General features: G+C 42.1%; 1 protein-coding gene across 2 annotated transcripts; it reads right to left on the bottom strand.

Moving 5' to 3' along the window:
- Positions 1 to 360: 360 nt before the first annotated feature.
- On the bottom strand, positions 361 to 25,919 carry VGLL3 (vestigial like family member 3). 2 transcript variants are annotated; one of them, XM_034060135.1, is made up of 4 exons: positions 25,804 to 25,919; positions 17,011 to 17,266; positions 11,046 to 11,546; positions 361 to 4,921 (listed from the first exon to the last, which is right to left on the bottom strand). In XM_034060135.1, the coding sequence occupies exons 1-4, from the start codon at positions 25,894 to 25,896 to the stop codon at positions 4,878 to 4,880; spliced, it is 894 nt and encodes a 297-aa protein (XP_033916026.1). In that variant the 5' UTR covers positions 25,897 to 25,919; the 3' UTR covers positions 361 to 4,877. The 2 variants fall into 2 exon arrangements, with proteins under 2 accessions (XP_033916026.1, XP_030900892.1); XM_031045032.2 differs by lacking the exon at positions 25,804 to 25,919 and adding an exon at positions 25,579 to 25,597.
- Positions 25,920 to 26,178: the final 259 nt, after the last annotated feature.

Genomic DNA, 26,178 nt, shown 5'->3' with positions numbered 1-26,178 from the left:
ACCAGTTCATCCCATAAGTACAAACCTGCCAACACAGTCGAATTTTAATATGTTTTGCCGTGGCTGCCCAACCACCTACATACAATACTGGAGAGGATCATCTCTGCTCAGACTTTGCCAGAAGACTGCTCCTGCCTCTCCTGTTACAGGGATTAAATTTTGACTTTGCTCAGGCAAGAGTCCCTTAGTCTTTAAGGGGACATCTTCCTGCATCACAACTGTCAGATTGTGTCCACAGGGCTACTAGGTAAAAACAGTATTTATTTTTAAATACCTTGCTGCTTTACATGAGGTTTCAGTTCCAAACAACATGCATCAGCACTTCTAAAAATCCACACACAAACAGTATGTATCATCCAAATACCCTTTAAAAGCTCAAAGGCTGACAGACCAAAGCCAAGAAGTCAATTTGAAAAATACCTATATTTCTAAATCATTTATAAGAAATATATGTTGCTGGTCCAATGATATGGAGAAGAAGCTTGTACCTGAAAGATTCATATTCAGAAAGACAGCTTGTCTGTTGAAAGGCAATATATTGCATCTCTCTACATACTCTGCTGACTCCATGGTCATATTTACAGACACAACAAATCAGAGGTTTTGAAAGGGGTCTTTTTTATTGGTTTTTGTTGTTATTTGGTTTTGGTTTTTACAAGTATGGCAAAATTCCATTCACTCCTGAGTTAACAGAGAACGCAATAAAATGCCTACATTTTCTCAGTCTCAGATGAGATTTAGTGATGTCATTTCCAAAGGACATGCACTTGAAGCATGAGGGTGGAAGAGTGAGCCAGGCGTAGCTGTGTGTGTATATATATGTATATAAATATACATACATACACATAAGGAATTGTTGAAGGAGGAGAGCAAGACAAACACAATAGCGCAGAAGCAGAAAGGCTGGGCGCAGTCAAGTCCATCTTAAGTGCAGGTGGGGGAAACACGACACCACCCTCCCAGAACTTCTGCTCTCTCTGAAAGCTGCAATGAAAGAGTCATCCTCAAAAGCATGTTTTGAGAGAGAAATAGACAGCTGAGAGAAAAATGCCATTCACTGAATGTCTTCACACTACAAAAAAAGGTAACAGATAAAAAAATAACTGAATTTGTGCGTCTGGCAAGAATAAGAACAAAGTGCATTTTGCAATAGCCAAACATAGATTATTCAGCTCTCTAGAAAGCAAATAAGGGTGGTCAGTAGCTGCACTATTCCCTCATCTTGTTGGGATGGAAATGCCCAGTTGAAGTATACTGGTGTCTGCTTTTCAAAACATGGACAGCTTGAATCCTCCCAAGTCTTCAAACAAAGACACAAAAACTAACAGCAGTTTCCTCAACATTAATAGGGATAAAATAAAATCCTGGACAACTCTTAGGAGTTTAGCATGTAGATTTTCTTGAAATAAAACAATAATTTCCCTATGTTCTCCCAGAAATTGTGACAGAGTACATCATGTTTTATAAGTCTTTGCAAAATGAATCATCCACTTTCTTGGGACAGTATCAGAATTCACATTAAAAGAATGAAACAGCTCCTTTAGTAATACATTAAGACACATAACTTCTATCTGTGACCTGATTTTAAGGGCCTTTTTTTCCTATCATGGAAACATGAGCAGTCTTAACATTGCTGTTTCTTTTTCACTGCCATCAATTCTCCGTAACTGCAATGTTGCGAGCATGTGCTCCCCCCCTCTTTCAAGAACAAAACCATCACAGCATCTGCTTCTCATAAGCACATTTGTGCGTGTGTATAAGTGTGCGTGTATGAGGGAGAGAAAGGGAGAGAGAAGTAAATCTGGTGCATTTAACTTAAAAGTTTGTCATAGGGAAAGCTTTTTTCTTTCCCATCCTTCAAACTGGAGAACATAGAAGTAGGGCTACTGCTATGCATTTATGGTTTTACTTTCAACTCACTAGTCGGGGGACAGTTAGTGACTGAGGACACTTTCAATTGACTGGTGTATGACTTGCTACAGACGATAGTAGGTTTTTATTGGCACTTGTCATTCAGAGCCTGCAGAGCAAAAGGAGTTCCTTCAGTACACTCACAGATTCAGCAGTGGAAACCGGGCACATAATAGTAGTCCTTGACATGGAAGAGGCAATAGCTTCACAACATATTCATCCCCACTACCCATAAACTCAATAAAACAATCCAGAAAGGGATTCCAGTGCAATCTGTGGGCCTGTTTTTTCCTGCCCCATTCTGCTTTGACATCTATGGGGAACAGGAAGTCCATCATCATCTGAACTTGCAAAGAGGAAGGCAATGAGCTGACTTCTCTTGACAGACTTTATTTCAGGAAGTCAATCACACTATGTTTTTCCTTTTGCTTGCACCACCACCAAACCTCTTCAGGCCTGAAGTCCAAAGAGGATACTTTGCCTCTTTGCCTTCCAGCTTTGCCAAGCCCAGAAAAAAAAATGGAAAAAAAATAAAAATTAAAAGCTTGGATTTTTCCTCCCAGTATTTCTAATACTGTCAGAATTCCTAAGTCACAACTCTTATTCTTGAGATATTTCCTGGACTATACTGTCCTGATAAAAAAGTGAACCATGACAGCTATTACTATGATGCCTCCCATACAGTTTTCCAAGCACATTCTGAATTCAGTAACAAATTGAGGAGCTAGCTCCACTAGAGCATCAATTATACAGAGAGTTGTCATGAGAGTGAAATTTATTAAGAGAAAGAAATGCTGATGGACTATAAAGATGAGGGAAAGAAAACCCCAAACCCACCACAATTAATACAGCATCCCAACAGAGAAACTACATCCCTACTATTTTAAAGTAATATTTAAGTATAGTCCATTCAGCACTTATACACTGTCTCAACCGTCAGATCAGCAAGGTACATACTTCAGGGTCTTGCCAAATTGTGACATAATCCTAAAGCCTCCAATGCCAGCATGTCAAGCCCTCTTATGTGGCAAGGTAGAACACTCAACACCTCACAGGATCAAGTTCAAAAAGCTTGGAGTGCAGCAGCAGCGCAGGGAAGGAGGCCTGAATCTTGGAGTGGAATGCACATCCCAACACTTCCCCTCCTCTTTCACACACAGATCCATGTGGTCTCCACCTGACAAACCTACATTTACAAAGCCTGCTGCCTGAAAATTAAACTGCTTCTTATCTCAGTCATGTGTTTGGTTTCCATTTAACTGGTTTGTTTTTCTGACAAGGATGTCTGAAAACAGTGGTAACAGAAATATAATAGTTTATAAGAGCCTTAGGAGATATTACAGGGGTACCCTGGGTATACAGAGCACAAAGGCAACATCTCCAAGCAGTAGCTAGGATCTGGCAATCCAGGCCCCAATCCTGCGCTTGGTCCCACCTAAACGCATGCTGGCACACGCAGGAGTTGCTAAGGACTGGGGATGGAGGCTGACCCACCTCCAGCACACTGTGGGTCTGGGGCTGTCAAGGGTAATCTTGTAGCTCTTATTCAGGAGTGGATCATGCTCACCCTGGCTTCAACTGAAGACTTTATTATGCAGAGCATTGTAGCGAGACATGGCCATGTCATTTCCAAGTACTGACAGTGGCCAAGCCTGAATTTGTGCACACTGAAAACATGCAAGTTCTCAAAAAATTCAAGAGCTGCAGCTGGGGTCTCATAAGGCTCACAGCAAGTCTTAGGTTAGACAAACAGTTTTTGATGTCAACAGGAGTTGAAAGTTTCAGTGCTTCCCTTGAGGTACTCAGCAGACAGATGAGGCCAGTTGGAAACATTTTGTTTCCATAAGTCACACACTTTTTAAAACTGACATTTCTTTCCTGAATATTGACGTTAGAAGTTACCACCCTTGAAATGGCTTAGCTGAAAGTCCTGCCTCTTGAGCTAAAATACGAGTATACTGATACTCATGAGCACTATGAGGGCCTGAAACATAACCCACAGGCTACTGTGTTCAATGGAACAGCTTCAATGGATCATAGATGAGGCCCAAACTCAATTCTGATTTAAATCTGTAAGCGTATTTGGTCCATTTTGAAAGAATGGATGGGTTGGAAATACAGTGCCTATAACCCCAAGCTTTGCCCCATGCTAAAGATGTTTGCAAGTTTCTGACAATCAGCACAGCACAAAGCCACTTCTAGAAGCAAGAGAATAAAAACACCTTTACTATAATCTAACTCCAGGAAAAATATTTGGCTGAAACTTTAGGTGCGACTTATATTTGCTTAAGCTAGAATAGGACAAAAACATCAAAATCTAGTAAGGTGGAAAGAAGGAAGGTTTAGGCCTTTAAAAAGAAAGGGCAGACAGACATTTGAGGTAACAAACAAAAAAAACCAAAATGCACAAACACATCACAGACATCTAAAAATAGCATTTTATACATTTTTTTGCCAGTGCTTCTCTGAGAGCAAGTTCTTTAAACAGAACTTAACAATTTTACAATTTTTTTTAAAAAAATATGTCATCCTAAAATAGCCCATCGATCCTTACCCAAACTTTCTGTATTTCTACAAAAATAGATGCACAAACAGCTACAAAATACTGTATTCCTGAAAAGAGGCGCACTGTAGACAACGGAGAGTCTCTTTCCTGACAATTGAGACTGTTCATAAAAATATCAAGCTGAACGAAACAAAACACTGTTAAAGGAGCAGAAAGGAGTTAGGTTGCCCAGCTGCAGCAGGCTCAGATGAGGGAAGAAAGAAAAGTTAGGGCTTTGTTTTTTTCCAATGCTGTGGGACCCATAGACGGCCTTACAAACAAAAGGCTCAATAGCAAAACCAGAATGGTTGGCTCTTCATCTTCATGTGTGTCCTTTGCCCCAAGGAGGAGTCAACGACTGTTATATCACCCGCCCAGCTGCGCTGACTCCAGCTCTACCTGGTATTAATTTATCTGAACTTCAGAACCAAGAAGTTTCCTTGTTCTTGTCCTGATGCTGTAGACCTACATTTCAGAAAAGAAAAGAATGAAATTAAATTTGATACGGCTTTTTCCTTCCCCTTCCCAAGCAACTGAAGTAAGGACTAACAGATTTGGATTTAAAAAAGAAGAAAAGCTCCCCACAACCTACCAACCTATTGGACTTGTTAGTGCTATTGCTCATGGGTTTTTAGTGTATGTGGGATAAACTTTAACCACACTTAAGTTTTAGACTGGCTCAAGTGGTTCACAACACTGGTATAATGTGTGTGCTTCCTTGATTTGATCTCATTTGGAGCATGGCATTTTTCCTGAAGAGGCCCTACCTCTTTTAGGAAAGGCCTCTGACACTGGAATCTCACAGTTTCTGTGGCATTTCACCTTACAGATGAGAGAGGGAAAATGTTCCCCAGCATGCAAAAAAACCCAAATAACTTCACCTACAGAGTGTCAGATTTTTATCCAAGAACAGCTAGTACTGCCACATGGGAAAAATTAATGATCCTCAGCTTGCATTTATTATGAGTTTCTCCAATATTTTCCTTTATAAAATGTGAGGACTATCTAATAAATGTGGTGCTATATTGTGGCTTTAGCATTATAGGCTTGGAACCTGTGTTATAATCTGGGATTTCTCTGCTCCAGAGGGATTCAATCTTTGCTAGATTTACGCCCAAGGGGGTGTATACCTAAAATCCAGACAATAGAGGGGGAGGTGCAGAGGAAACTTCCCAAAGAAGATACATTCTTGCTCATTTATATGAAAGTAAAAAGAAAAGGGGTCCAGGCACATATTTTCAGAGGTAGTAAGGCACTTAGGCTTGATTTAATACCTGCCCCTTGATGTTTCTAAGCCAAGTAAATCACATTTTGTGACGTATAGGTGTGCTTTATTGCTACACAGACAGCAATGTTACAAGCAGTTACATATTTAATGATGATCAGCATCATTTCAGAGTTGAGCTACAAAGCAATTAACAGTCATATGAAAGAGGACAACATATAGCTTTATTCATAGGACAATTCCTAAGCAGCACCCGAAGTGGACCCTTGTGTGTCCAGCAGTGAACAGATAAGAAGAGTGCACAAGTATAGCATGTGAAACCCTGTTCTGTGGCCTCCTGCTCCATTTCACATGCACTTGCACCTATTTCTTTAGTTTGGAAAAACTGGGATATCCCTCAACCAAAGTATGTCTATAAAAACATGTTCAGAGGCTCTTTACTCATTGATGATATCCCCTTGTTGCTTCAGAGTTGCCTTTTTCCCTGGCAGCATCACTCGCAGGCAGAGCTATCATAAACTGCTGCTAGTTTCCTTCAAAGCTCTCTCAAAGGTAGTGATGACAATTTTCTGTTAGTTTTCCCCTGGTGTTAACAACTTTTTTAAACAAAGATGACAAAGTAAAAGAGTCAGACAGCAGAAACCTTCCTGTGTGTAAAGAAGTCATTTAAATTCACCATCAGTTCACCATTGAACACTAAAGGCCACCAGAAGCAGTGGAAACCTATGAGATAAGAAGCAGGTTATATGGCTCCTAGCAGCTTAAAAAGAAAAGAAGACACACACCCCTGTTTAAGAGGATGTCCACCTGACAGTAGAAGGGAAATAATCAGCTGAACAGACACCTCCCTAGCCAGGTGTCCTTGGAACAAGCAGAAATAACTGTAATGATGAGGTTTAAGGTATAGCTATAAAGTCTAAACAGCCAGAGAAAACAGTCAAAACCCTGAAGTTGCCTTAGTTACAGGACTGTATGTGGAACACTTTCCATGCCTTTTCCTCTTTATATTCTCATCTCCTTTATGGAAAGGCTACGTGCAGTCCTAACATCCTCCAAGCATAACCCTGCTCCTAACACAGCTTTCATTCGCAGCCTGCTGCAGGAACATTTGCCTCTTAGCAAGAACAGCCTTGCCTGCATTGCATGAGTCAGCACTGCTACACCAGTAAAGCTCCCCGTCTCTGGGATACCAACATTATAGCTAATGGCCACACAAGCAGAATGCATGTTCTGTGGGAACATCCGAACAAATTCAACGAGTAGTGACAAACTCATGGGGTGTGTGTGAACAGAAACAACTCTACAGAAGGCAACAAACTGACCACTCAAATTCCCTATTAAAATGACACACTGATGTACAGGCTTTTCCAAAAGTGGACGTTCCATAATTAGCCAGGACTAGAGGATGTTGCTTAATTCATCTAAATTTAAAGTTATGCACCTCAACGTGCATAACTACATGATAGTGGATGTGCACCTCAGTTTTAAGACAGACTTGTTGAAATCCTGCTCTGCTTTTAGTGTGCTGGGGCTACAGGAAGCCTCCTCCAGCACATCTGTCCAACATCAGGACAGGATATCCTCCTAAACTCTGCAGGAGCAGGGTGAATTGCTCTGCTGTCCTCCCCATGGGGCTGGCAGCCAGGATTTGACTGATTACCTGAAGTGCCCAGTGTGCTGGGCATCTTCCTGCCCTGCTCCTGGGGCTGTAATGATAAGTTTCACTGCAAAACAGCATTTCCCCTCCCCACCTCCTGGTATTAAGTTCTCAACTCGGCATGTGTACCCTTAATGTAAACATGAGGATTAGGACCCAAGGCTGTGGGATTATGGTTGCAGCAATGCTCTCTGTATGCATGCCCTGAGCTGCAGTCAGTGCTGTTAGAGGCTGACCTTACTTTGCTTGACATCAGCAGGGCAGGGAATTGTGCCCTAAAGCACAAACATGCTGTGCTTCTATCAATGTGTTTATATCAATGCTAGATAAAAACCCATACTTCCATATTGAGCATTATAGACTGGGAACTTCAGCTTTGCAAAGACACTGCATACTAGCAGCCATTAATGTAACAGGTTTTAATAGATTCTGATGTAAACTACCGTTTTCTTTAATCCCACTTGTGCCAATAAAGAAGCTTCTAAAAGGGTTAATTTGCAGTGCACAATGTGAGGATTAAGCCACATTTAATGGGAATCAGTTAGCTAAATCCCTCTTCATCCTCTAAACAGGACCATGTAAGTTCAAACAGATGTGCAACACAGATCAATACTTTGTTAGCTCTCTGAACAGTGATATGCTGATGTCCCACACAACCTGTTCTGAAACATAAATTCCCAAACTATCCCATGCATGCAAGGGGAACTCCCTTCTAACCTCTGAAGTGATTCAGCATCATCCATTCATGGGATCAGGTATTTGAATTAGTACAGCAGAGATGCCACAATGTAGCTGGAAGAGGGTAGGATTACAGTCAGCCCATCCTGATCCCAACACTATAACTCAATTTAATTCAGCGTGAGGAATTTTGTAAATGTTTCTATAATCGCATACGACAATAGCACAAGAAATGTGGCCCACAGTAAGGTGGGGGGATAATTTTCCTATCTTAAGGGCTCTGAAAAGCACTGTCAAATGAGCTTTTTTATCTAAATCATCTGAAACTCGTGGAATCCAATATACTGATAGCCCCACAGGTTGTTGTCTTTTATTCTCCAGGGACATATGAACAAAGACTTCCAGAACTGAAGTTTTCTTGCCACTATAGCCTTACCCTACTCTGGAGAAACCACTTTTATGCTGCAGAAAAAGCCAGTATACACTTCCAGGCTCTTCAGTTTTTAGACTCTGTTGAGATTGCTGTCTCATATTAAAGTTAGATGTATATGAAATTCTATGTGATTGTATCTTTTATAACAGATAAAAGGATTACACTATTAGTACCTAGTAGGACTATCTAGTATAATCCTAGTACCCTGGAGTGGATATGGAGCAAAAAATGCTTAACGCGTGCTGGTGAGTGCTGGATGCAATCCAGTGCAGTGCTTCAGCAGCTGCCTCCTCTCCCCAGTAGCACAACGCACCTTCCTTGGGATGACACCATTAGAATGTATGCAAAACATGGGGGTAATTGAGGTCCCTTTTTTCAGCATGATCATGCCTCGAATGTCTGTAACCAAAGTATTTGTTTCAAACATACAAGCTGCAGAGAAGGTTGAAAAGGGAGCTCAGAGCCTTCCTGCCCTTCGCAGCACGCCTCTGCTTGGAGAGCACAGGAGAGATGAGTGTGCAGGGTAAGAAAACAAACAACCATAATGCCACAAGCTACTGCTACCTGCTGTGTTTTGCTGTCTGCTCCCTGATTTCCAAAGCCTCATATGTCAAACTGGTGTTGCTGGTAAGGTTTTGCTGTTGTGTTTCAATGTATGGCCACTTTGAACACACATAAACATGTGAGACATAGGTCTGCTGAGACCCTTTGTTTCTGCAAACCAGTCAGACATTTACCCTCTTTTCTTTCCCTCCCCAGAAACTCATGGAGCAAAACACACACAGCAGGCATGGGCAAGAAATTAACTGAGCAGCCTTGTCGACTGCTTCCTGTCCTGAGTAGACAGCTACAAGACATGTAAGCCACTGTTAAGCACTGCCAAGTCAGGAGCCTGACAAAAATTAGCATCCAACTATAGTCCTTCACAGGAATCTTCACAGGGAGCAGGCAGCACCAAGAAAAAGCGATGTTAGCCCTGTAAGGCTAACATGGTGCTGTAATCCATAGTCCTTTTTGAGGTACTGTGCTCTTACAGAAAAAGAGAAAAAGCACCTGCTTTATTAAACGTACTACTACCAACAAAGTAGCAGTAAGCAAACCAGCTTGGCTGGCACTGAAACAATTCACAGTCTAGTTTGGATTTATACCTAAGGCAGAGAGTGTTTTTTCCTAACAACCCCTTACACAATTCTCAACTCCACCTGCAAAGGTAAGTCAAATACCAGAGCTCTGGAACTGGACTGCCAGGGCTACTGTCAGACCAGGGGACTCGTGCCCTTTACTGGCGGCAGTGACAATTTCCTTGTGTTTCAGAGAAAGCAGCTTATTGCCATTACAGAATTTGTCAGAGGGACAAAACTTGAGATCCCAGTCTTGTCAGATTACCATTTTATACCCAAGAGCTTAAAATGTAATTCCTTTTGTATCATTGGCATGGCTGGAAATGTTATTAATATATATAAAATTGTCAAGTGTTAAGGCGGCGAGTGTCATGGTATTTAGAAGAAATTATTGGTCCCTAGTTGCTATTAACAGAAGAGAGGGAGGTCTGTATTAGGTACATAGTACTTCTTATTAAGAAACAGCTTTTTTTTTCTTCTCTACCAATTCTCTCTGTTCTACCAATTCTTCTCTCTGCTGCACACTAATCAAAACAAGGAAGTACTTCTCACACATTGAATCAGTTAGCTAATACTATCAAGAAGAGGACAAACTGATGCTTAAAGGAAAAGGAAATAGAGGTGAAAACCTAGTATTTCCTAAATAAATAATATAAAGTGTTTAAGAAGTAGTAATCTGCAAGGATTGCTGCCAGTGAGAAAAATACCAAGCATTAAAAGGAGACCTCAATAGTGCCCATGAGCTTGAGGATGGATGCACTGGGAACTGCTAGCCACTCATCACCCAATCACAAGCACCTACAAAACAGGAAGGGATGATAGACTGCTCCTAATGCTGAGATGGGAGCCTCAAAGCCAGTCAGAGCTTGCAGATGCTGATACAGTTCATGAAGGCTGCCCTGTGGCTAAATATCCTACAGTAAAATAAATCTAATTCACAGACCTCTGCCTAGAGTCTGCAGAAAGAAGTTCAGGTTGATGGTGAGCACAGCTCAAACAGCATCTCTACTCTATGTGACTCCTGGATACTACACAGGAAGGAAACGTTGATCTATTCCAATTTAAATGAGTAAGGTGCAATCCTCGTGTACTGAGAAGTTATTAGTTCAGTCTTCACTGGAGCTACATTTTGGTGAATGCACACATGAACTAGCTGAACAAGCTTGAAGCTTCCACAAGGAAGTTCTATTAACCATTTCCCATAAGATTTAAACCAAAACCACCCTGCATATCATGTTGTAACTTATTTGGCTTGAATGGGACTAAGGCAGACAAAGGTCTCCCAGCAAAAGGCAGTGAGAGCTGGATGCTTCACAGCTCATCTGCCTTGACAGTAATTTCAGGAGGGATTCGCACACAGAAATATATTTGGAGAAGGCTCTGAAAACAAGCCTGTCAGGCTTCAGCTGCATGGAGTCCCCTTTGCTCAAATTTTTCCTGCTAAAACAAGTCACAGACACAATCAACCATCTTACCTGTGTCAAACCCAAAACTTGGCACAATGTCCACCGTTCCATGAAAGGCTCCAGCCCATGCTGAGGTAGCGCTGGTGACAGCAGCTGGATCTGTCTTTGTCACGTCACACTCGGGAGCAGGAATCCTGGCTGCACGGACTGAAGGCATCAGCAGGGACCCGTAGCGGGGGTCACGGTGTGAGCTGGGATGGTGATGGTGCATGTGTGGATGAGGGTGATGGCGATGCATGTACACGTCATGCATGTGTGCATACGAAGGGCTCACCTGAGATGCTAAGGGATAATGCCAGGATTCGGATGCAGCAGGGGGAGGAGGTGGGGCAGTCTGATGAAGGCTGTGTCCTGGCCAGCTGCTGGGATCTGGTGTTGGGAAGGTGCCTGGTGCAGTAACAGGGAAATCGTGGTGTACTCCACTTAAGCATGGTGGAGGTGGAGGCTGATAAGAGCTGGTCCAAAATGAAGTTGGAAAACTGCTCCTTTGGCTTGAAATTGTTGAGCTTTCTGGAAGACAGGAGAGCAATGAAGTATGGCTGAAGCTGAACAACAAATTTAATGATAAAAACCCCACAATGATTTCCTACTGTCTGAAATTTGTAACACTGAACTCAAGGTTCCTCAGCAACTACAGAATCACAGGTAGGAGGGGACCTCTTGTGCTCCTCTCGTCCAGCCTCCTTATTCACATGGGGTGACATAGAGCAGATTGTCCAGGACTGAGATGCAAACTCCACAACCTCTCTACGCAAACTGTTCTACAGTTTAGCCACCTTCAACAAGTAACAAAAATTGTGTTTGGTGAAGTTTCCTGTTTTCCAAATTAGTGCCTATTACCTCTTGTCCTGCCAGCAAGCATTGCTGAAGAGAGCCTGGGTCCCCCATCTTCATTCCCTCCCAATCAGGTATTTACACATACGGATAAGATCCTTCCTGAGACTCTTCAGGCTGAAGAGTCACAGCTCTCTCACGATCTTGGTACAGGAATTATGAGGACAGGCTAACTCCTGACCAGACTGGAACATATCCTTTAGAAAAGCAGCTGTTGTGGCTGTAAATGTTTCTGAGGACAGAGAACCAGGTCACGCTGCAGAATAGGAGACATCTGGCTAAAGGAAGAATACCAGATCTTCTCAAACTAATAACATGTTTTGATGGGATAAAGATCATATCTAAGGCATCTCCATCCCTGGTAGTGTTCAAGGCCAGGTTGCACAGGGCCTTGAGCAACCTGATATAGTAGAAGGTGTCTCTGACCATTGCAGGGGGGTTAGAACTGGATGATCTTGGTGTCCTTTCCAATCCAAACCATTCTGTGATTCTATGATTCTATCTTAAGTTACTTGCTTACAGAATAAATCACATTACCCCATAGTCAATAGGATCAGACCTGCAGAAACATCTAACTGAAAGCTTTCAGAAACAAAAGATTCACTGCTCCTTACAGCTAGGGCTCAACTTACATTTAAATGGATTCCAATACCTCTATGTTATGAAATCACCCCCTAAAAATTCCTCTTTTGAAGGAGTGGTTAGTGTTTTTGATGTTTAGGAAAGTATTGGCATTTCCATTCTCACAATCCTCTTGCCAGCTAATGTTTGAAAGTACTGCTTCATACAGTATGTCTTAGCTCAAATAGGGGATTTTTTTGGTCAAAGATGGAAACATAAAAATATAGGACTTCACCTTAGATGAAAGAGAAGTCATAAAAATAGCCTACAGAGAAATAAAGCCAGAGAAGTTTAATATTTGATGAGGGGAGGAATCCTCTGGTCCTCACACAGCATTTACAAAAATATTTAGACTATTTGTTTTAAATGACATTTTGTTTTGCATTGTTTAATAAGCAACTGGAATGAGACTTGGGTGAAGACACCACTGAGAATGAACAGCTTCTTCAAATGCTCCTGCCTCTTTACTTTGCTTACACAAAAATACTTCAGAAATTAAAATGCAACAGTGTTTTCTAACTGCACCCCTACGATACTCATGTACCTGCTTTAAAAAACATCAAGATCACAGAAACTTTTCCACACATCAATTGGCTTTGATTTAGGCAGTTTCCTGAGCCTGATTAACTTCTAATATTGGAAATAAACTTTGCAAAAACACTATGGACAAATGTAAAGAACTTCTCTTTGTGCCAGTCTTCTTCAGAAGCTGCAAGCTTATCTAGCAAACTGTACTCAACACGGGTTTCTTCAAAAGGGTGCTATTTTTTAGCAATGTGTCTTTATTTTAATTCATGCTAGAAGGCTGGAGAGAGTTTCAAGCATATTACAGAAGCCTCAACACCCCTCTGAAATTGGTATTGTTCCTTGTTAGTAAATTGTTCCTTCTTACAAGGGATTAGGCGGAGATGGAGAATGCACATGGCTTATAGTACTGGCAGCAGAGCTGACAAAAAAAAAGGCAAAAACAAACTTCATGTCCAGCCTGTTGTTTTCTTCACTGCTTAACAGAGGAGCAGAGCTTGACAATTGACAGCATTCTGGAAAATTAACCTGCGTAATCAAGAGCTTTTGGAAACTGTCTGGCTGTTATCTGCATGGAAAAGTCCTAAATCCAAACCATCCCACTTCAAAAAACAAAAGCTCAGAAAACCACAAAGTACCTTCAGGACAAATTTAATACCAGGAAAGAACACTTTAAACCACTGGATTAGCCAACATGAATTCATTGCAGGTTGTATAACAGTGTGGCTTTCCCAATCACGCAGAAGGTCTATGCCACAGAAAGCATGTTCGGTTATCTCCATTTTTCAAACCTATGCACATTTCATAATGCCATTACCACTGTCAGATATTGCCATGGACCAGTCCCCACTGAGACACCATTGAGTGCAACTGCAGGGGCCAACCTCACTGGTCATGAGCAAGCCACATCACTGGAGATACAGCATCCATCCAAATTATATAAACATGCAAGAAAACTTCATCCACCCTGAGTGCTTACAGAGGATGCTATTAAGAATTAAGTGTGCAGCAATCCCATCAACAAGAACTTTCTCTGTGTTGAACAATCCATGACCACCATCCATTTCCATGGTGTTTGAAGTGTCTCCTTTCCATCCCACCTTTAAAACAGCAAGCACAACCAATTATCTTTACAGATACCTGGCCTCTATGGGACACGGCAATGGAGAAACAGCTATTTCAGCAGTGTTCTTGAGAAAGAAAGGAACCAATCTGAATACATTCCATGGCCTTTCAGGAGAGGGAAAGGAGGCATTTAACAAAAATTGCCTGCCAAGAAAGATGCCACAATTACCACAATTTCCTATTCTAAGCACAGGAAGGCAGGAAGATGGCAACAACTCGCATACCACAAAGTGGTGACTAATGTAAATGTTCATGGTGAATGTCCACACACACTGAAAACTCGCCAAAGCGCACACGCTGTAAAGAAGACAATGTATGGAATTTTCTGTAGTTAACACTACTTCTCAGTTATGGCAGAGGAAAAAAAAAAAAAGAGAAAGAAAAAGCCCCCAACACTTTCACTGGGAAAAACATGTTGATTAAAATGCCATGAAGGTACCATTAGTTTCCTTATTTCAGCAAAAGATTTCAGGTAAGCTACACCTACAACTGAAAATTCAATGTCTGTGTTACCAAAGTTTTACAATAAGTCAGGTTTAAAGTTCATTTTAGCCTAAACTGATTAGTATTTTCAATGTAGAGGTTGCTGTCTCTTTTCAGGACATCAGTTTCTGTTTTCTAAACACAAACAAAATCCCTTCTTGACACAAATCCCCCCAACAATATCACCTTAATGAGGAAATTACAATTTGCTCTTCCATCAGGACACTAAAAAAAGACAAACCCAACAACACAAGATAAAAAAGACAGAAAACATTATTAAGCCCTTCTTTCAACTAGAGGAGAAAGAGTACAGTGAGCTGAGTAGCCAGTTCATGTCTACCCACATTCCGTTTAAATTTATACCTTCCAAAAGAGCTCTTGAAAATGCAAAAGCTTTTTAATTTATCTTTAAGTAATTTATTGACAAAAATTCCAAGTACCCATGAAGGATATTTATAAAATATCTTCAAGTTAATGATATTTTAACTGCTTTAGGTAATGGGATACAAATTCACATTCATCTGCTGTAACTGAGCATCTTTGACGAGAACCAGAAGACTGAGTTGTTAGCATCATCCCTTCACCACTTCCTTCAAGGAAGCATGTTTCAGACACTCATCTGGGCCTGATAAAACTCTTGTCAGCTTCTCTTCTCTGGAGAAGCAAACACCCCCTTCTTCCTCAGCCTCCACAGCACAGAACCAAGCATCGCTGCCCAGCAGCCTCCCCAGGGATCTTCATACCGCTTCAGCAGGTGCAGCAACAGCAGCAGGCATATCCCCTTACTTTATTCCCAGAAGACTTTCAGGACATGCAGACCTCTATTCCCCACTGGTGGCACAGGGCACACGGGGTCAGGAGGCACCATGGCTGAAGAACCTTTATATCAGGCCATGTTGTCCCCTGCAAAGCCCCCTGGGGAGGGCTGTGCAACCACAGGGCAAGCCAGGGGAAAACATCAGGGTCTGTCTGAGGCCAAAGAGAAGACACACAACCCCATCCATGGTATGCCTCCATGCTCAGTGAAGAGGGCTTGCTGTAGGCATGGTGTCTCTGGGGACTGCCTTGATCACATCTCTAAAACATTTATAGCCTGTCTGGGCCATTTATAAATGCTTCAATCTCCTTTTTAGTAAGCATAGGTTCAATCCTGCTCTCAGTCGAGTCAACGGAAAATTTCCTATTAACATTAATGGTCCCGGCTCAAGCCATGAATTCCTCTAGCTCCCCAGCCACTTGTGCTGACCTTTGCTTAAACTTCCTCGGAGTTGTCATCATCCTTCTGGAAAGCAAGTCCTTCTGTGCTATTTTTCTCTTCACAGTGGTTTCCAAAAATTCTGTCTCTCTTTGTTATCTGTGACTTTCATCAATAAACTCTCACCTCCACATCACAGATTATGAACACCCCCACTCCTACAAGGATCCTCATGGTACCTTTCTCACTCTATCTGATGTGAGGCCATGGCTCACGATATTTAATTTGTGTTCCTTTGCCAGTCCACATAAGGACATGATCAGAAATAATGCAGCTGTGGATCTGAAAAATTACCCAGACTGCCACATTTAACAAAAGGAAATAGCATTTTATGGCACATTTTCTCCAGTCCCCACTTCTAAAACCTTATCTGTAAGGTCTACCTTCTATATCTGACAGGATCTGCTTTTTGTTACTTTGTTCTTGCTTATATGCATAATAAAACATAAATGTTATGGCAGTGTGCAAATGCCTTGCAGTACCTACCATGTTTCTACTCCCTGCTCAGAAGCAGAGTAACATCATCCCCATTTTACACACGGGAAGCCAGTAACAACGGCTGTGTCTCTCCCATGAGCTCTGCCTATGGACAGGCTGCAATGTACTACACCACACGGCTGCAGCCATGCTGGCCAGGGCTTGCACTTGATCCTGTTCCAGCCTGTGCTGGCTCCCCCACACCTGGAAAGCAGCCATGGATGAATCTTAATCACCTGGCAAAGTCACCCGAAAAGGCTGCATGGGTCTCCTCACGTTCAAGGCCAGCATCCCAAACAAGCTTTGCTCTTGTCTCACAGGCCAACTTTCACACTTGGAGCTTAAAAATAAGCCTCCAACCTCCACCAGACATTTGTGAAGCCTCGTGAGCTCTGCCCTGTTCCTCCCAGGTCTCGGCAGAGCCCTAGGTTGTGGCAAGAGAGGGAGATGCCTGTTTCTTTCATGACTTTGGTGCCTCTTTTCCCTATTAACCCTTCAGATCACTCAACTCCAAGAACCTCCTCAGTCCTTTCAGATTTGAGGGGATTTTTCACCCTCCACAGAAGAGTAAAATTCAGCTGCAATGCAATATGCATTACCACAACACAGACTGGATAAGTCACAACACAGAGAACAAGTTATTGCTCCTCTTACCTCTCCACAGAGGACTTAGCCCTGCCTTGCTCTTGGTAAGGGCAGTTTCTGGATTGAAGCTACTGGCTTGGCTCAAAGCTCTTGAAAAGTGTTCATCCACAACTGAACCAATGTCCCCCTGGAAGTAAGTGAAAAGGACGCAGCGAGAGTTAAGGTACTCCATTTCCGCAGGCTGGTCTTTCTCATCCTCCTCTTGCTTGCTGGGAAGGGTCACTTCCAGAGACTCCTGCATCTTGTTGTATACAGCTAACTTCTTCTGGGATTAAACACAAAACAAACAAGACACGTATTAGCGATGGCATTGACTGCAAGCTCACCATCTGGTTTCCTTGAAGAAAAATAACTGAATAGATTGAATATTCATTTCATAATTGCAGTTGGAATACAGGGGTATTTTGCACTGACATTCCACAAAAAGATGACCAGTGCCGCTTAGAGGCTTTATTCCCTGTACACAAATGGACCTGCTTCTGAGACATACTTCACAACCACTATTTACCAGCAACCACTTTCACTCAGTACCTTCAAAAGAAAACAGACAGGCTCTAACATTTCACTCCTGACTCACACCTGGGAAGGATATTCCCAACAGCAAAGGCCACAGAGGTCAAGTACAGCCTTATGGAAGGGTAGCCAGATACACAGTGTCTGCATTTCACCCGTCCAGCTGAACATGCACCAGGTTTTGCCAGCAGCACTCCCCGCATTGAGAGTACATGTCCCTCTGGACTCCATACATCTACTCATTGCTGAAAGGGTAAGCACAGGAGAATTCAGTGCTTCCTGAAATATTTTCCACTGTATTATCAAAGTCCTCAAAATACATAAATTTTCACTATCAAGAATTTTTTAATGATAGGAATCTATACCTGAGGGTGGTGATTGTGGTTGGGGGAAAGTTTGGAGTGTTTTATTGTTTAGGGGTTGGGATGAGGAGTTTTTTCTCTTTTCCAGTTTTCTTTATATTTTTTAAACACCAGCTTGTGGGGAAAAAAAAAGGACAAAAATGCAAGTAATAAAAAAAATAAGCATGTGATGTGGGGGAAGAAGGGGATTGACAAGTCTGCAAACACATGCAAAAAAACCTGCCCCAAACCAAAAACACAGAGAAGCACATAAGAAATAAAACCCACACAAGCCATCTGTGAATGGCTATTTCAGAATCTTCTCTCTCTCTCAAATCAAACCTAAATGTCAAAATAAATGTGTGTGAAGATCCATTTTGCATGGAACATGTTTTTCAGATGTTCCACTTTACAACTGTTTTCACAGAAAAAAAATTCTCCCCACAACAGTCAAGCTGCAGGGATCATAGCTCTCAGCTAGCTAGCCATTTCCACAGCTGACTTTGCACACGAGCAGCTTCAGGAACCCCAAAACCACTACGGCACATATGTAGTAGTATTTCATAGCTTTTCTATAGAATTTCAGTTTGACTTATCTTTTATGGCTTGCTTGGCAACACTTTGGCACCATCAGATTCTCTTTAAGTTTATGGCTTTTCTGCCTTTTTCCAAGGTTGTTCTATAGAAAAAAATTAAATAACTAAACAGTCTATAAAGTTCTATTTATATATTTGTCCAATTTAGAAGTGAAAGTCTTTTTCCAATCTTGTATGACACCAATATATATACAGCCAATGCTTTGTAAAATCTTATAAGCTGATATAAATTAGCTCATTGTAATACAAAATAGATGGTTATTAAAAAAAAATAACTGTAAAAAAGAGCTGTTGACAAATGGAATTAAAACCTGTAATACTAAAAGCTTATAGCAACTAAGCAATGTATCTGACATTAGAGTAGGTTAACTGATAAACATAAGCCAACTCAGTAATACCTTTAATTCTGATGCTGCTGCATGAACTGCAATGAGGATGTAAGTAATTTTATTTTACAGTTTGGGATATCCAGACAATGGTCTGGAATTTAATTAAATCTGTGCTTCACAAAGCAAATTATATCATGGCTCTACTTAGTACAGTATTACTTATTTAGACTTACAGTTTTATCCCAAGATCCCATAATATATAAATAAAAACTGTGGAATTCACTTAAAAAAACACTAAACAAACAAAACCAGTGATGGAAAACACAAACCAAAGGTTTTACTAGAAACTAAAATTGCAAAAATGAAACACAATCTGAGGTTCTGAAACAGATTTTTTGCAAGTGCAGATTTTGGGGTGACCTATACTTGTTTTTGCAAATGCAAACAAACAAAAAGCATCGTATTTGTTCCTGAAGTGCTTACTAAGATTATCATTCATATCTTAGTAAGTTCATAAGTACATATGTTCTGCTACTTGGTTTTGCCATGAAGTAGTAGCAGAACAATGGGACCTTAGCAAGACAGAAATAATGATAACAATATTGCATACACATGAGACATATGCATTAGAAATTTGTAACACATCTACCTCAGTGACCTGATAATTCTTAAAGGTTCACCATAACCCAGATCCTTCTTAAAATGCAGGACAAGTGGTTGGGAAGGGTGGGGTTTTCAGTTCCGGTTGGGTTTTGGTATTTAAGTAGAGAAAAATTACGAAGAAAATCCTTTATAGAAGTTTAAATAGGTATTGATCTATTTGTTACATCTTAGGTGCACTGTATATGCATATATATGTATAAATCCATGCAACACATTTTAAAAGTTGACTTCTATCATTACAGGTACACTATTTGCATTTATAGCGCAAGTATGCAAATACATATACAAGCACGCAATTATATACAGAAACACGTCATTTAATATAGCCTCTGGCTTGACTTGGTTATCAGGAAGGAAGTCTTTCAATGTTCCTATATGGAGGCTGGAGCTCAGGAAATTAAAACTTATCTCCAGAGTCGCTTCTCTGTGCAGGAATGTTCCCCCTTCCATGGCTTAAGAATCTAATTCATTTTCCACTTCAACTCTCTTCTCCCCAGTCCATGGGAAGTCATTATAAGACACTCTGAGCACTCGCTGCATTTGAAAACACCAAATCTGACCTCTATTTTTTTTAATGTAAATAAAAGATGGTTGTACTGATGGGCAAAATCTAATTAATTTGTATTTCAAGAAGAAACTATCAGCCTGTAATTACAGAACTCTTTAAATAAGAGACTACAGTGAGATAAAGTAACTCAACAAGTTTTCTTTCTATGCAACATATATACATCCTTTCCATTGTATATGTCTTTTAATAATAATGTCTTGGCCAAGACCCAGAATACAGAATTATTGTACATACTGCATACTGGGAAACAGGGAAATTCAGTATCTATAGCACCTGATGCCAGCTTAGATAACAGACCCCAGTTCATGGCTGAAGGATGAGTGGTATAACCTCTGAGTAAACAGTGATGTATAGCATGGGCTGAATTCAGCTTAAATCAACATTATTTTAGTTATTTCATATGTTCACAATCAGGCTTTACCAAAGAGAGTTTAAACTCTTAACTGCAAGTTGTCTAACAAAAGGAGACTAAAGTTTAACAGCAAATCACTGTTAATATAGGAATATTAAAGAGAGGTTTATGCTGGATAAGTACCACCCTCTTTTCTGAAGGAAAACTGACCACTTTTTGACCAAAAAAGCATGTGATCCGTAATCTTACACAAAACCCCCGTCTTGAAGATTCCCGTTATTTTTTTACATACCCTACCCAGAACCAAGCAAAATGGTTCCCATGCAGTAAATTTTTGGCCACATTAAAGCCAATGGCAAAAGTCCAACTGACTTCAAGGGTCCCGGATCTCACCCAGGGTGTCTGGTAAAAATGTCAGAACATTCCTCTTTGTAAACTGAGAAAAACCCTCACTTCCAGCTGAAACCAGCTAGTAGGCAGCAAAACAGCCAAACAGCCAAGCACAGCTAAGAACAGAGAGAGTTTGAGTTAAGCCAAGTTTGCATAAAAAATTCAAGCCAGCTCTTATTTTTCATATAAGCTAGTTGCCTCTTCCTACAACTTATTATGTCAATACATGCCATCATACAGCATATGGTCCTTTACACTCTCAAGCATGAGTCTGGTGTGCCTGTGGCCACCTGTTACAGATTTTCCATTAAGAGAGAAAGAACAGGAACCAAAAATAAAGAATAACTGCACTGAGGAAACACTATATGACCTCCTATCCTGAGAAAGAGGCTGTCATTTGACATAAGCTTCTGAGAAGGAATTTCAGCAACAAACCCAAGGCAAATCACGGACAGTGCTCCATTTGTGGAGCTGTCTCCCAAGCAAGCTCCTATTGATGAAACAGTATTCAAGGAAGAAGACAATTTCAAGCAATCAGGGCATCAGATGCTGCACTTGAAAGTGGTATTTATGGCATGCCCTGAAAACATGGAATTCTTACTTTGACCCTCACAGATGAGCAAACCAAGAGCAAAGCCACATGGCTGCTTCCAGGTGAGCCACTGGATCTGCAGTACTAGAGTTCTTAGCTCCTGTTATGCTCTGCTGACAGAAGGAAGTGATGGGAAAAAAATGAATTCATATATCTTTTGCTGTACATCTACCCAGAGGCATAACTGTTAAAGTCTAAAGTTCTGTTTTTATGTAGATAGAGGCAGATCAAATAGAATTTGGTCCTAACCAGACAGACAAAGTAAAATAAGCTATTTTTAAAAAAATCAGCAATGTCTTGTGGGATTAAACAAAACAAACAAAAAAATCCCCTTCACGGGGCAAGACTTAATCCAGATTCTACATCCTGTAATCCTGAGAGTAGCCTTTAAAGGTGAGTTATCAGGTCTGATTCAGCTTTCAGGGAAGTCAGTAGCAGGAACAACACCTGGCTTCAAAACAAGCCTTGAGAAAGCACCAGAACTACAACAACCGAATGTGAAGCCTTCTTTTGCTGTTACCTGCTGTGATAGATACTGTGCGCTGCCAAAGGTATAAGCAGTATAATAACCCCATTATCAAAAGTTGTGAGCCTGTGAGACAAAGATACTTCAATGAAAAATTAAGTTGCAATACATGAGTCAGGGTTTAGATACAGCCAGCTGACACATTAAATGCAACTTGTCCTTGTCTGAAACGTTGTTAGTTTTTAAGGAAGAGTTGAGTTAGTGACCTAATTTGCTAATGTAGACAAGCCCTTATCTGGAAAAAGCCTGTCTACAGCACTGCCAGCAGAAAGTCTGGCTTGAGTATATCACAACTCTTTAACTCAAGACTTGATTTAGCAGGGATGGTGTTGGCTTAGCTCTCTACATCCACATACCATGGAGAAATTCCAAAAGTACCATTTACTGTAACTTCCCATTTCAAAGGTCTTAAGCTCAGCTGTTAGGGAGCCAGGGTGAATCCTACCTTAGCCTCAGCTCTGAAGCTTTCTATACCTAGACTGACAGGGCATGGCAAGCCATCACGGCATTTTGTGAGCGCCAGGAATACAACAGGATTCTTCACCAATTACATGTTTCCAGAGTCTCTTCAAATGAGCAGCTCTGTTACACCCATTCCTCACCCAACCCATAGGAAAGCCAAAACTTACTACTACTATAAATGCACAGCCCCTCAGGAAAGAGTACAGTGAAGAGCATTTTAAATCCACCATTCTGTACAGCTTTATCCTCACACAGGCTCCTTACCATGCACAGGAACACATGCATATTATAACACCAGCAACACACTCACTCCGTCTTTCGGCAAAGCTATAGGGAGCCCCCAGTTCATCTGCAGAATGAGGGCTGCTCCTATTCTAGTCAGCTACTTCTGGCATCGTATGAGCACGCATATAGCCATAATCCACTTGCTTCCCTCCAGCAAACACCCTGGACTTCAGCAATCTCAAAGATCTAAGGCGCTAAGCCTCCACTCCTATTAACATTCAATAGGAATTCAGGCTTCAATCCATTAAGTGTTTTTAAAAAAAATATCCCATCTAAATTAATTTGCCAGAAGTCCTTTCTTGGCCAAGGACTGGTGAAAGCTAAGCTTCCAGAAACCCCTGCATTTCTGTGCAAGGCAAAAATCAGTTCTGTGCTCATTTTAAGGGAGTGAGAACCAAAGACAGAAACATGGGAATAACTTCAACACGGGGTAACTTTAAAAAGGCATGATGGACCATCCCCTAAAAAAACTCTTTGTCACTTCTGCACAACCTGGGTGCATCACTTAAAAGCAAGCCAAGATCCACTAATTAAGAAAAAAAGAAATGACCATTCAAACCCCCTTCACTGCAGAGCAGCGACACAAACCACATGCCTGATAGAAACATTTCTCCCGACCTATGTATGCAGCACATGACCTATAGAAACACGATGAGCTGAGCTCTCCAAAGAGACACTGTGGCCCAGAACTTGAGCCTACACATCTGCATCGACAGCTATGCAGCTAAGGAACTTGCGGTGCTCTTTAAAGGATACAAAACTGATACCGAAAGCTGGCATAACCAATTAGACGTTTGTGACTGATTTATTACAAATACCGATGGAGGCGCACAAGCTTTATTTAGAATAACACACCTACATCTCCTCACACTGAGAAGGCAAGGGAAGCCAACAGGAGCACAGCACAGAGGAGTTTCTCCTTTCAGAAAAAGGAAATAGTACCGAGAGACACCAGAGTAGTATAACATTGGAAAATGCTTCAATGGAGTCTTCGGATATTTTAAGGGTGAGCTCCACTTTATCAGCTCTAATGCAGAGCCTTACTTTTAAGATATCCCCCTAATTCTTCTTTCCTCACTGTTATTTTTAAAACACGATTTTAATTGTGGCAAAGAGCATTCTTTCAAATGGTCATTATCCTCATGAAGAGCGCAGGAGTGTTCTACATGTTGAACACATGTGTGAGAAGAAACAAAAACCTGGCAACAGATTCTTCTTCCTTCTTTCTTCTGCTCCTTACCAGTTGATTAAATGTCCCTGACAGGACAATTCTGAAGAAACAGAAATTTGCAAAATGTTGTATGTTACCCAAAGAATAAATCCACTACAGCTATAGGTGCATAAGGAGTTCATTCTATGGTTACTTTTTTATTATTTAAAAACCATTGGATTCAAAGAAAAACACATAAACTGCTCTAAAATTTGCAGCTGTTAGAATTAGAGGGTACAACATTTTTAGTTCAGCATCGGCAGCTCAGTATTCCCATCTGTTGTTCAACCAATTCGTGAAGATGCTTCAGCTCTAAATACTTCAGGAAAGCCAGAAGGATTCAGCCAGAAGGATTCAGCCAGAAGGATTCAGCCAGAAGGATTTACTAAAGCAAAATTTAATTAACATGTAGGACAGCAAGGTTTAGAATAGGTTTAGAATGTTTTTTGGTGGTAACAGGGTATACAGTGCTAGCCACAATTCCTGAGTGGCATTGGCTCAACAGAGCTATCTACGGCTCTTGCTTTGCATATCTACTTCCACTTTTCTTAAGCAGCATAACCCACAAAAACTCAGTTTATTTAAAACTCTGGTGTTCATTAAGATGCCTTTGGGGTACTTCTTGTATGGTGCTGCTTTCAGCTGGTGGAGAAACTTCATGATTCTGTTTAAAACTAAAAAGCAATTGCACTTGAGCATGACACAGCTGCTAACGATCGTTTAATAGATTTTCCTGTACTATGTGTTCAACACTACAGATCTGGAAGAGAAATACAGCCCATTGCATACAGAGTTAAGTACCAAAAAGATTTTGATTGCTGTTTTCTACTTCTAGGTCTCTTACTCAAAGAGTTATTTGAGATGGTTTGTTTATCACATGGTCTAACAACTGGAGCTCCAAATACTCACATACAAAGCTAATAACTAAAATTACTGAACAGATGTAAACTGTGACCTAGGTTGAAGAAGAAATAATAACAAAGGCACCCTGCAGCAGACACAAATTTCCAGAGCTAGCCTTTACAGAGAACAACATGAGCAACCTGGGGTATCATTTCTGCAAACAGGCTCTCTCTCCCATCGTAAAGAGAAAAACCAACAACACGCAGTAGGAATTTTAATGTTTTAGCCCATATTCGTGTCTCCCAAGCAAGCTGATATTAGGGGTCACTTCCCATGTACGGAGAAAACAATCTTCATGGATAATAATGATAAAACCTTATGGAATGCAGCAACAACCAAAAAATGTATTCTCAGATGACTACATTAGGGCCAAGTCAATATTAGTCCCACTTCACCCACGCACTGCATAGTCTAAAAATGCTGTCAGCCTGATAAGAATTTCCTGATTCACTTAAAAAAAAAAAACCCTGAAAACTCCATCTGATCACCAAACTCAGCTGGAACCCCGCCGGAGCCGATCCTCCAGGAGACACGGGACGAGCGGCGCGGCGCGCCCCGTCCGTGGGGAGCAGCGAGGGTCCCTCCCGTCGGCAGGCGGACGTTCCGCCCGTGTCCGCGCCCGCGGGCCGCACTGCACCGGCGGGCAGCAAAGGCGTAGCGCTGCGCCGGCAAAGCTGGTGAGCGGGGAGGCTCAGCAAGTAAGGGGGAACGGCGGAGAGAAAGGGAGGGGGAGAAGGCAAGAAACAACTTTCTCCCCTTTCACCCTCCAGCCGCACAAGCCAACACCCATCGCCCAACTGTAAGAATTTGGGGTAAAAGTAGTTTTCTTTTTAAAGCAAGGTCTTACCAGGCACCGCTGCTCTGGGGCACCCTCACCAGCTCCCGGCATCTCCAAATCAGGCCGGGGGCTGCATAGCGCATCGCTGGCTGGCCGGAGGTCTCCGCCCCGGGCAGCCAGGGATGCGCTTTGCACCCCGCTAAGGGGGGTGACGGGGGCCTCCCCAAAAAGTCACACTCCCAGCCCGCCTCACCGGCACCACATGCACGGTGCCCCGCGCACCTCGCCGCTCACCTGCGGGCAGCCCGCCGCGGGCACGGCCAAACAGCGGGTGGCCCCGCACGCCGCCGAGGCGGGCTGCTGCATGGCCACGTCCGAGCAGCTCATGGCTGCGGCCACCCCGCGCAGCCACCGCCGCCTCCCCCTTCTTCTTCTTCTTCCTCCTTCTTCTTCTTCCTCTCCTCCGCACAGGGCGGCCGCGGCGGGGCGCCGCGCAGCCCCGGCTGCCAGCGCATCTTCGGCCGCCGCCGCGCCCCGCGCCCGCACTTATAGCGGGCCGGCGGTGGCGGAGGCAGCGCGGAGCACCCCGGCCGCAGCAGCGGCGGCGGCGGGGCCGCAGGGGCGGGGACCGGGGCTGCGACCGCGCCCCGCCCGCCCCCTTCCCCCGCA

This window comes from Melopsittacus undulatus, chromosome 2 (assembly GCF_012275295.1).
Source record: "Melopsittacus undulatus isolate bMelUnd1 chromosome 2, bMelUnd1.mat.Z, whole genome shotgun sequence".
NCBI classification, from domain to species: domain Eukaryota; kingdom Metazoa; phylum Chordata; class Aves; order Psittaciformes; family Psittaculidae; genus Melopsittacus; species Melopsittacus undulatus.
This window is presented reverse-complemented; position numbering and strand designations above follow the sequence as displayed.

Coding starts and splice junctions, on each gene's coding strand:
- VGLL3 (XM_034060135.1), bottom strand. CDS start 25,896: ATGAGCTGCTCGGACGTGGCCATGCAGCAGCCCGCCTCGGCGGCGTGC. Junction 17,267..25,803: donor CCGCGGCGGGCTGCCCGCAG/GTGAGCGGCGAG, acceptor GTTTAATCCCAG/AAGAAGTTAGCTGTATACAA. Junction 11,547..17,010: donor GCTAAGTCCTCTGTGGAGAG/GTAAGAGGAGCA, acceptor CCTGTCTTCCAG/AAAGCTCAACAATTTCAAGC.